This window comes from Hippocampus guttulatus, chromosome 13 (assembly GCF_054856545.1).
Source record: "Hippocampus guttulatus isolate MCC_2025c chromosome 13, RoL_Hgut_1.0, whole genome shotgun sequence".
NCBI lineage: Eukaryota > Metazoa > Chordata > Actinopteri > Syngnathiformes > Syngnathidae > Hippocampus > Hippocampus guttulatus.
This window is the reverse complement of record NC_141273.1, coordinates 12,225,908-12,242,764: the sequence shown is the minus strand read 5'-3', so window position 1 is coordinate 12,242,764 and position 16,857 is coordinate 12,225,908. Positions and strand designations below refer to the sequence as shown.

Genomic DNA, 16,857 nt, shown 5'->3' with positions numbered 1-16,857 from the left:
AACCCCAGTCACCTCTCCACTGCACTGACTGACATTTACCCCTTCACTTCCCTCCTCCTTTCTCCTGTTCTCATCCACAATCCTCTCTCCATCCCTTCTTCCTCCCCGGATATTCCCGTGGGATAGTGGGGGAGGAGAGATTTCCAGGATTGTTGCTTCATCATCTCAAATAAAAAGTCGGGAACATGTTCAGACCACCACAATGTCTCATTGCTTTTGCAGGCATGAGAAAATTTGAGCAAAACAGCAAAAAGTCGGGGTGTGTACTAGGGCCAAACAAAAGTAAAATAATGACAGGGGGAGGGGATTGTTTTAGTTATGAGGATCAAGTCAAATATTTATGACGAAAAAGGTTGTGATGTTATAGGAATCGTTGCATTTCATGATAGAAACATCTGCAATGTTAGTCAACAATCCTGTTTTTACGGGAAATGAAGATGTAGAATTACAAAAACTGTATTTTCAAAGCAATATTTGATTGAACAAGGAAGAAGTTGCATTTTGAGGACAATGTTGTAATTTTACAAAATTAAAGTCATGTGAAAGTAAAGATGGAAAATATTGTCAGGTTATTTGAAATTTCACAGGAATAAAATCAAATTGTGTTGGAGGGGATAAGTTGTAGCTTGACGAAAATGAAGTTTGTATTTTATGAGAATAAAATCATATTTTTACGAGGAAAAAAAAAGTCAAAAAATCAAGCTCAGAGTCTGACTTTTATGGGAGAAAGCAATTATGTCTGAAAGAAAAATATGTTAGTACTGCACAAAAAGATTTAATAAAAATAAAAATACTTGGGCTCAAATACCTGAGTGGGATACCGTATTATATTAAATCTGTAAGTCTGACGTTTTGATTCCTCAGAACACTTGAAAATGACTTTCACTTGTCAGTCTTATTAGAGTAAGCCCCAACAAAAAAATCCTTGACGTATCCACGTGTGATTTTTGCCCATAACCTACCTACCTCCACACCCTCCCTTGGGCTTTCTTTGTCTCGTGCCCAGTTTCAGTCTACAAGTCCCAACTCGTCAGGGAATTAGAGGAATCACACGCTCCTTTTCTCCACCATTCTTCCAAACAATCACGACGTGCCCTGCTCAAGGGCTGCAGCAAGGCGTGTTTGCTCTGCAGACCGCAGAACAGGAAAATTGACATGTGGCCACACTGGCCCCATGTCAACCTTTGCTTTTTACAGTCTTCATTCACATCAACTTTCACATCCGTGGTCTCATTCTTTCATTTACAGTAACTAGTGTAAGAACAACTACGAATATTTATTCTATGAGCCTGTACTAATGTTTGTGCAACTATTTTTGTCGTGAAGGCGTTCTATAAAGATGTATTGTATAGTACTGTGATTCCCAGCCAGTGTGCCCTGGCACATTAGTGTTCCGTGAGAGATCATCGGGTGTGCCGTGGGAACTTATCCAATGTCAATTCATTTGATACAAATAAATCCATCCATCCATTTTCTGATCCGCTTTATCCTCACGAGGGTCGCGGGGCGTGCCGGGGCCTCTCCCAGCTGTCTTCGGGCAGTAGACGGGGTACACCTTGAACTGGTTGCCAGCCAATCGCAGGGCACACATAGAAGAACAACCATCCACACGCACACCTCGGGACAATTTAGAATGTTCCATTCACCTGCCACGCATGGTTTTTTGAATATGGGAGGAAACCAGAGGACCTGGAGAAAACCCACGCAAGCATGGGGGGGTGGGGGGGGGGGTATGCAAACTCCACTCAGGAAGCCAGGAGCCAGGATCGAGCCCTGCACCTCTGGACTGTGAGGTGCTAACCAGTCGATCACTGTGCCGCTATACAAACAAACAAATAAATAAATAAAATACATACATACATACAGGTCAATGTTTTTGTTAACAAGAGGGAAAAAATTACTCTTTCACCAGATGACAAAAGTATATAATTAACATGTCGGTATGTCGACTTTTTGTGAACAATTTTGCCACATGGTGTGCCGTGAGATTTTTTTTCCGATGTGAACTGTGTGCCTTGGTTCAATCAAGGTTGGGAAACACTGTTCCAGAAAATGCCATGTCTGGAGATTGTGTGTGTTCATGCTGGAATGCTGAATTAAAAAAAAATACAGAATGGTGTGGAATCATATGAGATGCAAAAGAGTGGAATGAAATCATGTGGAACGATATACCGAATCATATTGGAAAATTATGGAATGATATTGAAATGGATAAAACGATATGGAATAATGTGTCATTAGAATGGTGAAAACTGCGGAGATTTTGGTGTGCGGGAATTGTGCAAATGTTAAAAATCATCCACAAGGTGAATTGAATGAGCTGAATATTTAATTTATTATTTATTTATTTTTAAATGAAAATGACGTGCTATGTTGAAATGTGTCATTGAGAATGAACGGAGAATACTGCAATGTAAATGTGAAATTGTGGGAAGACTGAATTGTTGGAATGAGACAAAGAGCTAAGTCTCTGAACTGTATTTTGTGACATGTTTATTACCATGGTGACAAGTACAGGATATACCCTCAACGGTAAGTACGTCATTCCGGTTGACTGTAAATTTGATTTGGAGGAGACATGAGGCACTGTGTTACATACGACCCGTGTCGTACTTGTAAGTGGCGACAATTTAAGTCAAATGGATAAAAAACATGTCAGACGGGACTTCAAAGCAAAGAATGTTGTTTTTTTCATCTTTTATCGTCTTCAATTTCATCAAAACTTCAAGTTGTAGAATAGTTCCAATTTTTATGACATTTTTATATAGCTTTATATATTCTTCCTAGTCAGCTGGTCAAAGCTTGAAAACGCACAGCATCTCACATGGTAAAAGTGAAGTTGTATAAAGGCTGCTCACGCCATTTTTTTAAATTAAGCAGAAGTTGAAACTGAAATTTTTGTAGACAACAAAATATGGTTTAGTGCTATGCACAATCCAAATGTCAGTCATAAAAATGGTTGATTACATATTAAAAAGAAAAAAAGGACACCAGTTGGTCATTAGTTAAGTGACTTGTCTTATTTTCTCTTTTGTATTCATAATTGAGCTTCTACCAAGCAAACAGATAATTGCTCAGATGACTCCATTTTTTTTTTTTGCAATTAGATACATGAATACTAAAATATACGATAGCTGCACTCCATTCAACATTCACTCGGCTCCTCCGTTATATTGTTCTATTTTTATTGTTAACCAAACCCTCGATTCAAGTTCCTGCTCCCCAAAATTCTAAATTTGCTCCTCAAAGAAAAAGAAAGTTAATTTGAGTCGTGACGCCACCCGCGCACCCGCTATTGTCTTGAAAAGAGAATCCACCTATGAGTAGAAGGCAAGGAAAGGAGGGAGCGGACCAAGGAAGGAAGGACTATAGGCCGAGGCCCGAAAGAAAGACAGTCACGCCTTGGAGACAAACACCGTGTGTCACGCCGTTTAAAAAGAGAATAGGAAAAGGTGCCAGAGGTGTGAACGGACGAGTGGAATTGATTTGAGAGGGAGCACATCAGGAGGGGAGAGGAGGTGAAGTCAGAGGAGAGGGAGTTGTCTCCCGCAACAAGTCTAACCTGAATCCAAAGCTAACAAGATGCGCTGATTGCAGGGTGCTGAAAATATGAGGGGGGCGAAAAAAAAAAAAATTAAACACAGGGTTTTGTTCCTTGACTCTGTTGCTCAGGTTTCAGCACTTCTTTCTTTCTGTCTCGCACAGAGCAAACAAACAAATTGACGCTAACGAACGCAAATGCTGCAGAGAGTATTCAACTATGTGTCCAGATTTAGAACCAACAAACACACACTCACGGGTTGTGAACAGTCAAGCACTGACGAACAATTACAAACTATATTCTAATTAATGTCCCACAATTGTATTCCTTTATTTCCAACAGTACGTATATTCTCCTCATTTTGGAGCATTTCACTCGGCTGTGCCGCTTCCAGTGCTACGTAAGGGGATGTGAAACTTTTTGACCAATTAAATTTTGGCTTCTGTGTTGCCATGTCATTCATGTCTGACCCAGACCTTCAAAATGAGTCGCGCTGGCCGATGTGACATAAACTGGTGAGTCTCAAATGTAGTACAATTACCGCAAGAGGGACACAAGCTCCCTGTTGTGATGTGTGAAAGAAATAACCTCATTTTTTTCCTTTGAAATCATTACAATACGTTTGTTAAGTATGGTTCAGTTGTATTTAACTTGCAAGCACATCATCTGTTTTTCATTTTATGATGTTTGTTTTTAAAACGGTATTGAAGTACAATATTTATTTCGTTTTTTATCTTGTATTACATTTTAAGCCACGGGTATCAAACTCACGACCCGGGGGCCAGATCCAGCCCGCCACGTCATTTTATGTGGCCCGCGAAAGCAAATTGTGTGCTAACTTGCATGATCCTTACCAAAATGTGTACCAATAAGTCAAATTGTCATGTTGTACTAAATAATGTTGAGATTTTACAATCACTTTATTACCCTGTTTGGACTCACTTGAACAATAACTGAACTATGATAGTTGACTGATTTCAAAACTAGTCATCAATTAATTTGTTTTGGACAAGTAATAATGTGACGAGAATTTTTTTTTTTTTTTTTTTGTGGGTTCACTGTCATAATGGCCCTACGAGGGAAGACTTAATTCCAATGTGGCCCACGACAAAATTGAGCCTGACACCCCTGTTTCAAGCGAATCATTATTTCCAACCCTCATCCCTGTATTTAAAATCAGCGTTAAAGTTCAAATTGTGCACAATTTTACAATGGTTTACAGTAAAGACACCTCTTGTTTTTGGTGAAAACTTACCCCAACGACATTATTGTATTTGATTGTCATTATGGTGGTACTTTGCATAAAAATGAAAACCCCTGCACTAAACGCTCACCGCTAGCCATTGGGTAGAAACCACAAAACTTTTCAATCACACTCCCGCAAATGAAAATTTAATCTGCACTCTCTAGTCATCAGTGGCTCAACTGAAGTATGATGTAAGGCTTCAATCAGGTGCTTCTGCAGTTTACAGTTTCGTCTGTCAAAGCATAGGGAAGATATGATTCCCCTGGTTGTATAACGCTTGGGAAGATTACTTGTTATGTCAAAAGGTATTCCAGTTATTCACAAATGACACGGCGCTGCTTCTTGTCAAAGTCCCTGAAGCAAAAAATAAATACGTTTGAAAAATCCCAATTCCCAGATGAGAGAACCTTCACAACATTCACAGCAATCCAGGTCAACAGAAGATACAATTGACACAAGTTTGTTGCCAAGTGATCTTTATCATCAGATGTTTTGCTGATTTGCTCACAAATACAGTACGTGTGTACTTTCCCAAAGTGTGGTTCACCGATGAACCACTGTCCTGTCATTGGCTGATTGGTACTGTGATAAAAGATGAGACCTCTCTCAGGACCGAACTATTAAAATTTGGATCAGGATGTAAAATGCAGATGTTCATAGATGGACACCTCCTGCACATGCCTGAATTGTCTTCTGGATTCAACAGTCCAGTGAGGATGGCCCACTTTTCACTTAAAAACTATCTTTGTACATGTTTTTGATCAAGAAAATTATATTAGCTTGCATTTCTAATATTATAAATTTGTTGTGGAGAAATCACGAAATAAATAACTGCTCTCAGAACCCTCCTTTGTGCTCACCAATATAGCCACGCCCCCTCCCTCTTCTTATATCTTAATGGGAGTCAGCAGAACAACCAGACACAAATTGTCGATTCAAATATATTGTATATACATTCCTAAAAATGTAAAAAAAAAATCTTTTAAAAAGGCCATTAATCGGCACCAACATTTAAAGTATGTGGACATCGCTACTTATGCCCACTTCAAGCACTGAATATATCACGATTAGCTTCTCCAAGGCTGACTTACAGGAGAATGTGGAAATGAGCATCTTATCTGACAGATCTATTTTCTTTGTTAAGTCCCCAAGATACAGGCACATTATATCCATCCATCCATCCATCCATTTTCTGAGCCCAGCCATCTTTGGGCAGTAGGCGGGGTACATTCTGAACTGGTTGCCAAACAATCGCAGGGCACACATAGACAAACAACCATTTGCACTCACACTCACACCTTGGGACAATTTAGTGTTCAATTAGCCTGCCATCCATGTTTTCGGAATGTGGGAGGAAACTGGAATACCCGGAGAAAACCCACCCAGGAAGGCTGGGGCCGAAATTGAACCCTGCACCTCTGTGAGGCGGGCGAGCTAACCAGTCGACAACCATGCCCGTTTGTAACTAATGTAAACTAATGTGCCGACGGGGAAATTGAGGCAGAGGGTGTTCAGCTTCTGTGAAATCAAAATTGCGTCATTGATATGCCCCATCGTAGCGCAGAAAGCCATTAAACCGTCTGGAAATAAATCTTAATATCTGAACTTCCTCCTTTGTGATAAAAGTGACGCAATTGTATGTAAACAGGATATTGCTAACATATCGCAAGAGCTGAAGTTGGGAATGACAAAATCAGACAAAAATCCCCAACTCTCGGAGGTTTCATTACATAACACAGCAATACTGTAGTTATTCAGAAAAAAGGAGGCCATCATCGAGCCAAACAGGTCAAGCTGTCTAGGCATACACATGCAATATGAGCGCTAGCATATGGACATGAGCGTGAAAATGACAAAGGCAAGTCCCATTCAGACGCACAATCCGGCATTTTTAAAGGCGCTTTGTCATTAACATTAGCAGTCATTGCCAAAAGTGCTCCCGACGAGTCCATACATGCCCAGAGATTTTCCAAAAAGCCTGCTTTTCCACCAACACTTTATAACAACTTGGCTGGGCCGGGGATTTAACTTCCTATTAGCACGACACCACACACACACACACACACACGCACCCACACCTACACACACACACACACACGCATGGCTGATACCCTTCAATCTGTGTCTCCGGCTAACGTACGCACATTCTTCAGTCATTACAAAGGGATGCTGGTCCGTTTGCTTTGTAGAACAGGACTGGCGGTTATTAAGTTGGGCTGCCACGCTTGCCGCTAACGTTCACACATTCCTCGGGCGATGGCGGATGGTGGCCCACGCACGGCAGGAAACATGCCACACAGAAATAAAAGTGTCGCGAGCCGTGCGTCGCGAGCCTTTTAGCATACATCATTGGGCAAAAATGAGGTGGGTATGGCGAGAAACGTAAATTACAGGATGCCGTGGCTGAAAAAAGATTAGAGGGCCCAATATAGAGCCTTGCTCAACACAGACAGAGCGAAAAAAAACTATATATTTTTTAAAAGGCCCTTTTAGTCATTAAACCCTTTGTCCGGCAAGGAACCATGCAGTTTTGCAAACGTGGAAAAATGTGTGATGGTATGATGAAACAAAGGTATTCAAAAAGGTATGCACCAAAAGAACACTAATCCTATGGAGAAACACGGCAGTGGCAGCATGATGGTTTGGGACTGTTTTTCTTCAACTGGACCTCAGGCCTTGGTCATGGCAGCACAAAACCTTCAGGCTTCTACCCTACTTGAACATCTGAACTTTGTTTGGGCTGAGTCACTTTAAATGGTGACATCTGTGTACTGACTCCCATTTAAAATAAGTTAAAATGCAACTGGTTCATATTGAACACAGACATATCCAGCGTAATAAGTGGGGGTGCACACTTACGCAACCAAATTTTTCCCGTGGTTTTTTTTTTTTTTTTGCCTGCCCTGTCGAAAAGATTGAATTTATTTTTCAATTGTGTTTTATAGGTTTAGGACATATTAATGGTGGACTTATTTATGTATTTATATATTTATTCAGATCACATAAACCTGGCATTTGAAGAGGGGCTGTGTGGACTTTTTATATCTACTGTATTTTGGTAAGTGCATGGAGGAATATATTCCCAAGAGAATTTCGAGCAGAATGAATTATTTTTCCCCATTAAATGGAATAAAATGTAATCACATTTTAACAAGAAACTATTATGATTAAAGGAAGAATGAAAATGCAATTAAAATATCCCCAAAGTTAAGAAGAAAAAAAAATTGGAGGGTGACTAGTGACGCCTACTAAAAAAAAAATGCAACTTAAATTTTTTTTAAATTATCATTTAGTTGAAAAAATATACTTTTTGAAATGAGAATGTAAGTAAATACAAAAACGCCATTTATTTTACAAATTCTTAATCCTGGAAAATAACTGTAGTTCAAGAATTTGAATGTGTAAGTCCAAATATCCACCCAGAATAGAAAAATCAAAACCAACAAAGAATGAATCACTTGAATAATAGTATGTACGTGTGTTATAAATGTAAAAATGTCTTTATTTTATGTTATCTCTCAATATGCATATTTGAGACATAGATTAGACAGCGTTAGATATTAAAAATTAATGGGCCGAATAACAATAAAAACAATTATTTACCCCACCATTGCTCATACTATATAGTAATACATTTGCATCATAGATTTTCTTTCAGATATGTATGTATTTATGGCCCTCAGTGGATTTTGCAGAAATGCTCACGAACTCATGCACAGGTGGTGCGGAACAGGTCTGTCCACTATAAGCAAGGATGACTTCATGCAGTGAGGACATGAGGGACACGCCTTTGTCGCACTGAAAAGCGGTTGCGTTTAATTCTCGGTATGAAGCCGCACGGTAATGCCGTTAATGTTTAGAAGGAACATTTAAAGGGCATCGCCATTTGCTGCAACTGTGGTGCGGGTCCCATTTTGGAACACAAAAGAAAACCAATTATGATTCCTAACTGAGACAGTTGTGTTTCAATGGGAACGGAGGGGAAATGTGTGAATTCGGCCCCATTATTGATATGGGTGTATCAAATTAAGAACTACAGATGTTGGTAAAAAGTATTAATAGCCTGCCTGACGTGAATAAATACTGCAGAGGATGAAACATTAATTAATATTCTCACGCTGTTGAACTTCTTTTATTGTTTTACGGTTGCCCATGAAATTTCAAAGACAAAAATGGGCAAAAGTGATGGAAACACAGACAGTTCTCGTGATTTAAAAAAAAAAAGTCATCAAATTCCAGGGGGAAAGAAAAACATTTGGGGTTATTTTTTTTATTGTTGTCAAAGGTGTCAAATTTTAGCCCAACAGTATTTAATGCTTTATGAATACGTGTGGCAGATATAGAAAGGGTAACGTTATGAAAGACTTCACTTATGGAGAAAAATCTTTTAATAATATTCTAATTCTTGCGGTTGTTGTTTGGAGTGCTATTGCCGTTTCTGCAATTCTGCAGCCAAATAGGGCAACCAAAATATGCGAAAAAAATTGTCGTACATCATTGCAGACGACAACCACAATAATGTTCACATTGAAATCAGCATCTCTCAGCCAGTACGAGTGCTATTAGCACATGATATTATCATTATTACAAGATGCAGATCTTGTATTGGCGCTCATGAGACTTTGCAGGTAACACTGTGGGTTGTGTGCGTGTGTGTGTGTGCGTGTGTGCGTGTGTGTGTGTGTGTGTGTGTGTGTGTGCGTGCGTGCGTGCGTGCGTTTGCAGCATCTCTCGAGATAGATAGATAGATAGATAGATAGATAGATAGATAGATAGATAGATAGATAGATAGATAGATAGATGTGTGCGTGTGTTTACATTGAAAAAATGTACTTTGTATTTTATTTCATCACGTGGTTTCCCCAAAATACAATCATCTGAATCCAGATATTTTAAAGTAAACTATGCATCTACTTAAAAAAATGTGACTGGGTCCGTTCTCACGCCGTTGAACCCTCTAATTGTGTGTCGGGACTATTTTGCTGAATCGTCACTCCATCTGTAATCTTTTCACTCACTTTTAGCTCAATGCCACCACCGTTTGGCTTTATGTGGAACAGTCCGACTCTATTGTTATTTGTACAAATAGGAAAACACATAAATATTTACAGTAATCGCCAGTAATACCACCCAAAAGCACAAGTCGACTTTTTTAATTTGTTTGTTTTTATTTGCTCTTTTTTTTAACCCACCTGTCACGTAACCAAGCGTCATTTGACGTAGCCTGAAATGGTCGCCAAACTGGTCTTTCAAACCCGGAAGTCACCTGCTCCAATTCGGTAAAGTGCGCCTTAAGCCAAATGAAATGAGAAATACGCCCTTTAATAAATACTAGTTTTCGAAGGAAGAAAACAAGTGACAGCATGAAATATCTTGTCGTAGTGTGACTGTTCTTTTCTAAATGCTGAATTGCTATCGAAGGCTAAAATGATGGATCTGAGCAGAGCGGACGAAGACTCGTACACAGTATGTATTTCTATTCACGTCGTTTCAAATATATACACTATGTATCTAAACTGAGAATAAATTCATAACTTTGCAACACTGATAGTTAACGTGCAAACATTTTTGTGCGGTCTTTTTTGACGTTGTCAGGACCATTGAGAATCTTAAACCATTGTAATTTACTGTGTATATATTTGTCTTTCTAGAATAACCTTATCGGGACTTTGCTTGGCATTTTTGGAAACGTGCTTGTCAGCATCTCCTTAAATATTCAGGTACAGTGGGGTTTTCTGCTATATTATCTCTTACCTAGATGGCAACCTGTCTCTCCAGCTGTCTATCTGTACAGCTGTTATAGCAAATATTGAAAAGCTCTATCTTCTCATGAAGTTTTTAGCGAATAACGCAGTATAAGTAAAAAAACAAAAACAAAACAAAAGTATGCAAGTACGTGAACTGTGAGTCTGTCCTTCTGTCTTTCTATTTTTCTTCTTTTTTTCTTACCACATCTGAATGTTCTGCGTTTTTTTTTCCTGACAGAAATATGGTCATGTGACCGTCGTGGGAGCCAAGGACCCACGCATCTTCTACCACACAAAAACCTGGTGGTTTGGCTTTTTTCTGGCCATTCTCGGCGAAGCAGCTAACTTCGTGTCATACGCCTTCGCCCCTCTCAGCCTCGTAGTACCCCTCAATGCCGTCTCCATCCTGAGTGAGTTTTCCTTCTTTGTCAGCGGGATCAAAATATCATTTTAAAATAATGGGGAACCTGCAGAAAGTATGATGTTCATGTATTGTCCTATGCCTTTTATCTTTCAGCAAGCTACATTTTGGGTTTTATTTTCATGCATGAGAAATCAAAGCCAAAAGACTTTGCAAGTAAGTGGAACAAGCCGGCGTTTTGTTTGCAACAATTCACAATTTTGCACCAAAAGCAAACAGCTGCTGTACATTTTATGTTTTTGTTTTGTTTTTTTGTCAATATATTTGATACTCCTGGAAAGCCCGGTAAAATATGCCAAATCCAAACCGCCGCTACCCAACAGGAAATTCTGCTTTTGTTGCACTTTTTTTCCCTTGTTTTTTTTTCATTTACATTTTTTTAATGATTCGGTGTTATCAGAATCATCATTCTCAAGAAGAAACAAGACTTGTCAATTTTACAATTGCCTATTTTATTTAAATTTTATCTGTATAAAAGCCTCAGTAGTTTGAGACTTTTTGTGATAAAGGGCCATATAAATAAATTTGACTTTACTCGGCAGCTGCTGCTTAGAGGTACCAAATAAATAAATACACATTGTATCATATTTTAATGAAACGGTGCAATGTGTCTTGCTTCCAGAGCGCCACGGGCTGTCCTTCCTTGGTGCCATCCTAGTTGTCGGAGGTGCATACCTCTTTGTGGCTTTTGGGCCAAACACGCATGAAAAGCTGACAGCGGAAGTCGTAGTGAGACACCTCGTCGGATGGCCCGTTCTCTTATATCTGGTAAGTTCACTCTCAATGCATTGAAGTTTCACATGAGTGTTCATATGTGGGTCACTCATGTCGACAGTCATTTCCAACACAACTGTGGGTGTGGGTGGACGGAGGGAGGAAGGAAGGAAGAGAGGGAGAGAGAGAGAGAGAGAGAGAGAGAGAGAAAGAATTTATGGCGTGTATTTATTTATTTCTGGGCAGGTCTTGGAGATCATCATGTTCTGCCTGCTTTTATATTTCTACAAACAGAAAAATGCAAACTACCTCATCATCATCCTGCTGCTGGTTGCTTTGCTGGGTAAACCAAAACAAGTTCAACTCCTATCATTGGAGAACAGTGTGGTTCCTCACGCTAATATTTGAAATATGTATTTGTGTGTGCCGTGCTCAGGTTCAGTCACAGTCATCTCAGTGAAGGCCGTGTCCCACATGTTGATATTGAGCCTCGAGGGCTCCATGCAGCTTGACTATCCAATCTTCACTGTCATGTTTGTGTGCATGGTGTCGACAATCGTTTTTCAAGCCAGGTGAGTGGCAACTGTTTGGCGTTTGTGGAAATGAAATAGAGCTTTATGATTTGAATTTTATTAAAGAATATCACTGCTGGATTAAATAGAGAATGGAGAGATGGTAACTTAAGTTCTGTAGTGATGTGTGGGTATTTTTTGGAGGGCAGTTTTCTCTCCCAAGCCTCCAAGCTGTACGATTCGTGCCATATTGCCAGCATGAACTACATCTTGTCCACCATCTTGGCAGTCTTGGCAGGTGAGTCATGGGACATTGGTATTGCTTAGATATTATTTTGTTGACTCTTAGGCAGGGGCGTGAGAAAGCAGGTTTGGCAAAAAGCTCTGTTTGTTCACCCAGAGGCCTAAGTGGATTTGCTCTTGCCCTTAAGTCAAAGTGCTTGGAAATGCTTTCAGAATGACAATGTCAAAAGTCCTGAATTGAATAGAAATCCCCCGTTGGCTCGAAAGAACAAGTGATGATGTCACGACTGTTTTTTTAGGAGCTGTGTTTTACTTGGAATTCAATCATGAAGACATCCTTCACATCTGCATGTTCTTATTGGGGTGAGTGAATCATGGAAAACAACCCACCACATATAAAGTAGCGGTACATCAGTGTTCCATTTCATCTTTTGATGCGCAAAACATATTTTGGTACCTTTTGCAATCTCAAGGGAGATCACGTTGTATGGCTTTGTTTTGATTAAATTATTATTTTTCCAATTTCTTAATATGTGCACTGGGCAACAGCACTCACTTTCAGTTTGAGAAAATCCTCCAGAAATCCAGTGGCATATCGACAACCATGCTATTTCTTATTGATCACTGTTTTTTTTGGAGCCAAGGGACATATTTCACATTCAAAAACTCTTACAGCACACCATCAATCAAAATTGTTGAAAATGTTGCATTAAATGCATCCTAATATACTTATGATCTCATCTCAATTGACTCTGAATTTTGCGCACTCAGTGTGAAATAGGGGCCTGTTTGGTTGAAGACAAAGCTCTTATTCTGTTGTATGAATGGCAGCAGGTCGATAAAGGTGGTTAATGGTACCTTCTGCTATCTTGTGGAAGAGCATTTCATTGCTCTGCCTGTCACTAAACATCAGTAGACTCTATGGATGGCTAAACAAAGATACACTTATTTGTATTCAACACATAATTTCCTGCAGCCCACCATTCGCAATCAGGTGGACTGTTTTGACCTGGTTTCTCTCTGCCTGATATAGAACTGCCGCATGCTATCTGGGTGTCTTCCTCATCACCAAAATAAAGAAGAAGAACAAGAACTTTGAGCCCTACGTCACCATGAATATGAGTAACGGTGTGTAAAAATTGCATGTACATGAACCAAACAACAATGCCATTGGAATGGCTGATTCTGAATCGGGTGTGTCATCCACGATCAGGTGTACCGACCATTCACAGCAAGGGTCCGGAGGTCCCGGCTGACTTCACAGGTACTTTCTCTTATGGCGCTCTGGTCAACAACGACGGAACCACTTCTTCCAATCAGGCCGTGAACAAAGAGCAACCCACCACCAGCTTCAGACCCACGCGGGCATCGAATGGACCTCCTGACAGGAAGCAAGATTAGTTACAAGCGTTGACATCTGTAGGTTGGTGGAACCTCCAAAGTCAAATAGAATCCATTCAGTGATGGGGGAAAAGTTCCCATTGAGGTGAAGTGGATTACTTTGTTCAAAACTAAAAACATTATTGGAACAAGATAGCTTTTCACATTTAAAATCCCTACAGTCCCTGTAAGTGGAAATACATACGGTACGTCTTCTAAATTTGCGATACCACAGTTAATAGTTTCGTGAACAACCCTGCACATGTTTTGAGCGATTATCGTCAAACGTGTATGATGTATTTAGAAACAAATCTCTGAATTGGCTTCACATTAACCAAGAAGTGGGGAAACCTTTTGAGGTTTAAAAAAAAGGAATGGGAAAATTTTGACTTTGGAGCTTCCCTGTATGTGTGTCTGCCTATACAACTGCAAGGATGCCCTAAAAGGAAGCTTGACATACCTAAGGTACAATCATGCTCAGGACCAGCAAATCAACTTTTAAAGGTGCTGGATTTTTAAACGGTACATGTGTAAATGTGACATATGCCTTGAAACTGACCGCCTGTAGTAATGGAAATACACGAGAAGAGTTCATACTGTTTGGAGGCAATTTCTGTGTCCTCTGTGATCTCCGCAGACTGCCAGAGCCTCGCCAATGATCACTTTAAATTCAGGAGTTCTGGAAGTGGTCTGCCTTTTAAGATGTCTCCCTTCACTCCAATTTTACCTCCTGTTTTGGGGGTTGTATTATTACTTTTTTTTTCATTCGGGTCCAATGCAAATGCTTTAATTTATTGTATTTATTGATTTATTGTGCCTTAAAAGGGAGTAGCGCTACACTGGATAAAAACAAACAACCATCCATGTCTATATTGTACTGAGGCAAATTTCTCCTTTTGCCTCAAAGATCAGAAATGTTTTGATTTATGGAGTTCAATTGACCCGATAACTCAGGTTTGTACTTAAGTTGAAATCCAAAAATAAATACAAGATGCTCATGTTTTGACTTTTGGCACGTACAACGTGTGCTGTTTTGTGTGCTGTTTTCCCCCTCTTTCCAAAAAAAGGAAATATTAAGGACGAATTATTTTTATATTTTGTAGAGCTAGTTGGGTCTCTGGGGAGTGTGTGTGTGTGTGTAACATCTTTAATCATAAAAAAAGCGTTCCATTTTTATATGTGGCAATAAGCACTGAGGGCTTGATACATAATAAAATAAAAAAAGATTATTGCCTGTGTGATGCGACGGGAAATTGTTCATTACAGCATTTAAACTACAACTTCTGATTTTCCTCTTCACTGCTTTTTTCCCTTATCCCATTGAAATCAAATACTGTTAATAATTTCTAAGAATTCACGTTTTACATTGAAAGACGAACACATTAGGGCGAATGGTGCATTCATATTTAAATTAATATTCCAGAAAATATTTTATTCACAACATAAAAAAATTATTCACATAACAGAAGCGAAAAGAGCCACTGGTTGCTCGTTAACGTCAAAAGGGCGGGCATCATTTCCATGTCTGCGTTTTGATTGGCCACCTTCAATCTCCGCCACCGTCTCATTGGTCCAGTTCTCTATTGCGCCGGTGTTCGGTTGCGCCGCACTAATCCCCATCACAACAAATATCGCATTTGACAGTAAATTTGATATTTTTTTGAGAAAGATAAGTGGCATCACGTTACGTTGGTCTACTCAAATTCTGCGGTTCGGTCCCTCTTGAAATGATTTATCTTCACGAACGGTAGTTGGGTGAGTTATGCTACAACCAGCATTCGCCATAGTCACGAAGCAAGACGACATTGCGTGCTTTTGTTGTTTGTGTGCGTTGATTGCCGATTGACTGGACCGAATTTAGTCACGTTTGTCGGTATTTGAATGAGGTCCTTACGTAATATTAGGTCTTTTCTGTGTCCTTGGATGAAAATAACCCGTGCTGAGTTTTATACAAAATACACATTCTAATGGTTGAATGTTTGAATATATTATCTCCCTAACCGTATTTCAACAAAACGTGTGAGGCTGTTATGCCTCGAAAGTGGGTGCTGTTTTTAATTATGCCACTAGATGTCGCTGTTTGCTCAGCGCTTGTTTGGGGAGTACAGGTAGCAGCAACCTGCCGATTCCAAATCTCTTATTATTATCTCATATTATAGGTCACATAATGGTGTAACAAGTTTTAAAATTATATATCCTGGTCTCATTTTTCTATGTCATTAAAAACCTGGCTTTTTCTATTTACTGTGTACTGCAGTGTTTTTCAATCTTTTTTGATCCAAGGCACATTTTTTTTCATTGAAAAAAAAATCCCGCGGCACACCAATAGCTGGAAATGTGAAAACAACTTATTTTAACAATTAAGTGTTACTTTGTTATTAGAAGCGTTTTTTAATGTTGATAAATAACGCTGTATTATTACACCTTGAATAGGAATCAAATCAACATCAATCAAATATTTTATAATCTTTCATATTAATTCCCACTAGGTGTGATAAATGTTTTGGATGAAAACAAATCTGATATCATGCCATCAATCGATGAAAGACACACAAAGCTCTTCCTCCACAGCTCTCATTCTTTCGATATCTTTAGTTTTTACAGCAGTTAGGCTATTTCCTGAGCCGCTTCGGATCCGAACGTCTCATTTACAATGGCTTTGCAGGCGGGAAGTAGAAATTGCCGCTGGAACTTTTTTGATTTAGCCACACATTCAGCGACACGGTAGCTTGTTTTCAAGGCTCTCTCGTTTACCGTTGCGGTTTTTCATACGCATGTTGCTTGTTTCTCCGTGCGTTCATGTAGTTGAATAAAATACTCCACATTGTTGTTTCGGAGTGAAGGGTGTTTTGTTTGGAGATGGAGTTTAAGCTTACTTGGGACCATAGCGCTGTTGGAGAGTTGTTGTTGTTTTTTTAACCACATACTAAGCACAACGGAGTCGGTGCCGTTGCATCTTTGATAAAACTAAATCTGAATGAAAGAGCGCTTTTGTTGTATTGGCTCGCGCCAGAAACTTCGCTTGTCTCGAAGCACAAGGCAATAAGCTAGTT

At 39.4% G+C, this 16,857-nt stretch overlaps 2 protein-coding genes across 2 annotated transcripts in view; both read left to right on the top strand.

Annotated features, from left to right (window-relative positions):
* Positions 1-10,025: 10,025 nt before the first annotated feature.
* On the top strand, positions 10,026-14,810 carry nipal3 (NIPA like domain containing 3). Its single transcript, XM_086128145.1, has 11 exons — positions 10,026-10,253; positions 10,439-10,507; positions 10,773-10,944; positions 11,052-11,111; positions 11,578-11,723; positions 11,916-12,012; positions 12,106-12,241; positions 12,391-12,479; positions 12,724-12,787; positions 13,458-13,552; positions 13,638-14,810. The coding sequence occupies exons 1-11, from the start codon at positions 10,215-10,217 to the stop codon at positions 13,823-13,825; spliced, it is 1,155 nt and encodes a 384-aa protein (XP_085984271.1). The 5' UTR covers positions 10,026-10,214; the 3' UTR covers positions 13,826-14,810.
* A 600-nt stretch (positions 14,811-15,410) lies between these two features.
* Positions 15,411-16,857, top strand: part of rcan3 (regulator of calcineurin 3) — a 38,167-nt gene continuing 36,720 nt past the window's right edge. The window contains exon 1 of the mRNA XM_086127939.1: positions 15,411-15,559. The gene's annotated coding sequence lies outside the window, so the exon portion shown is untranslated. The remainder of the gene's footprint in view (positions 15,560-16,857) is intronic.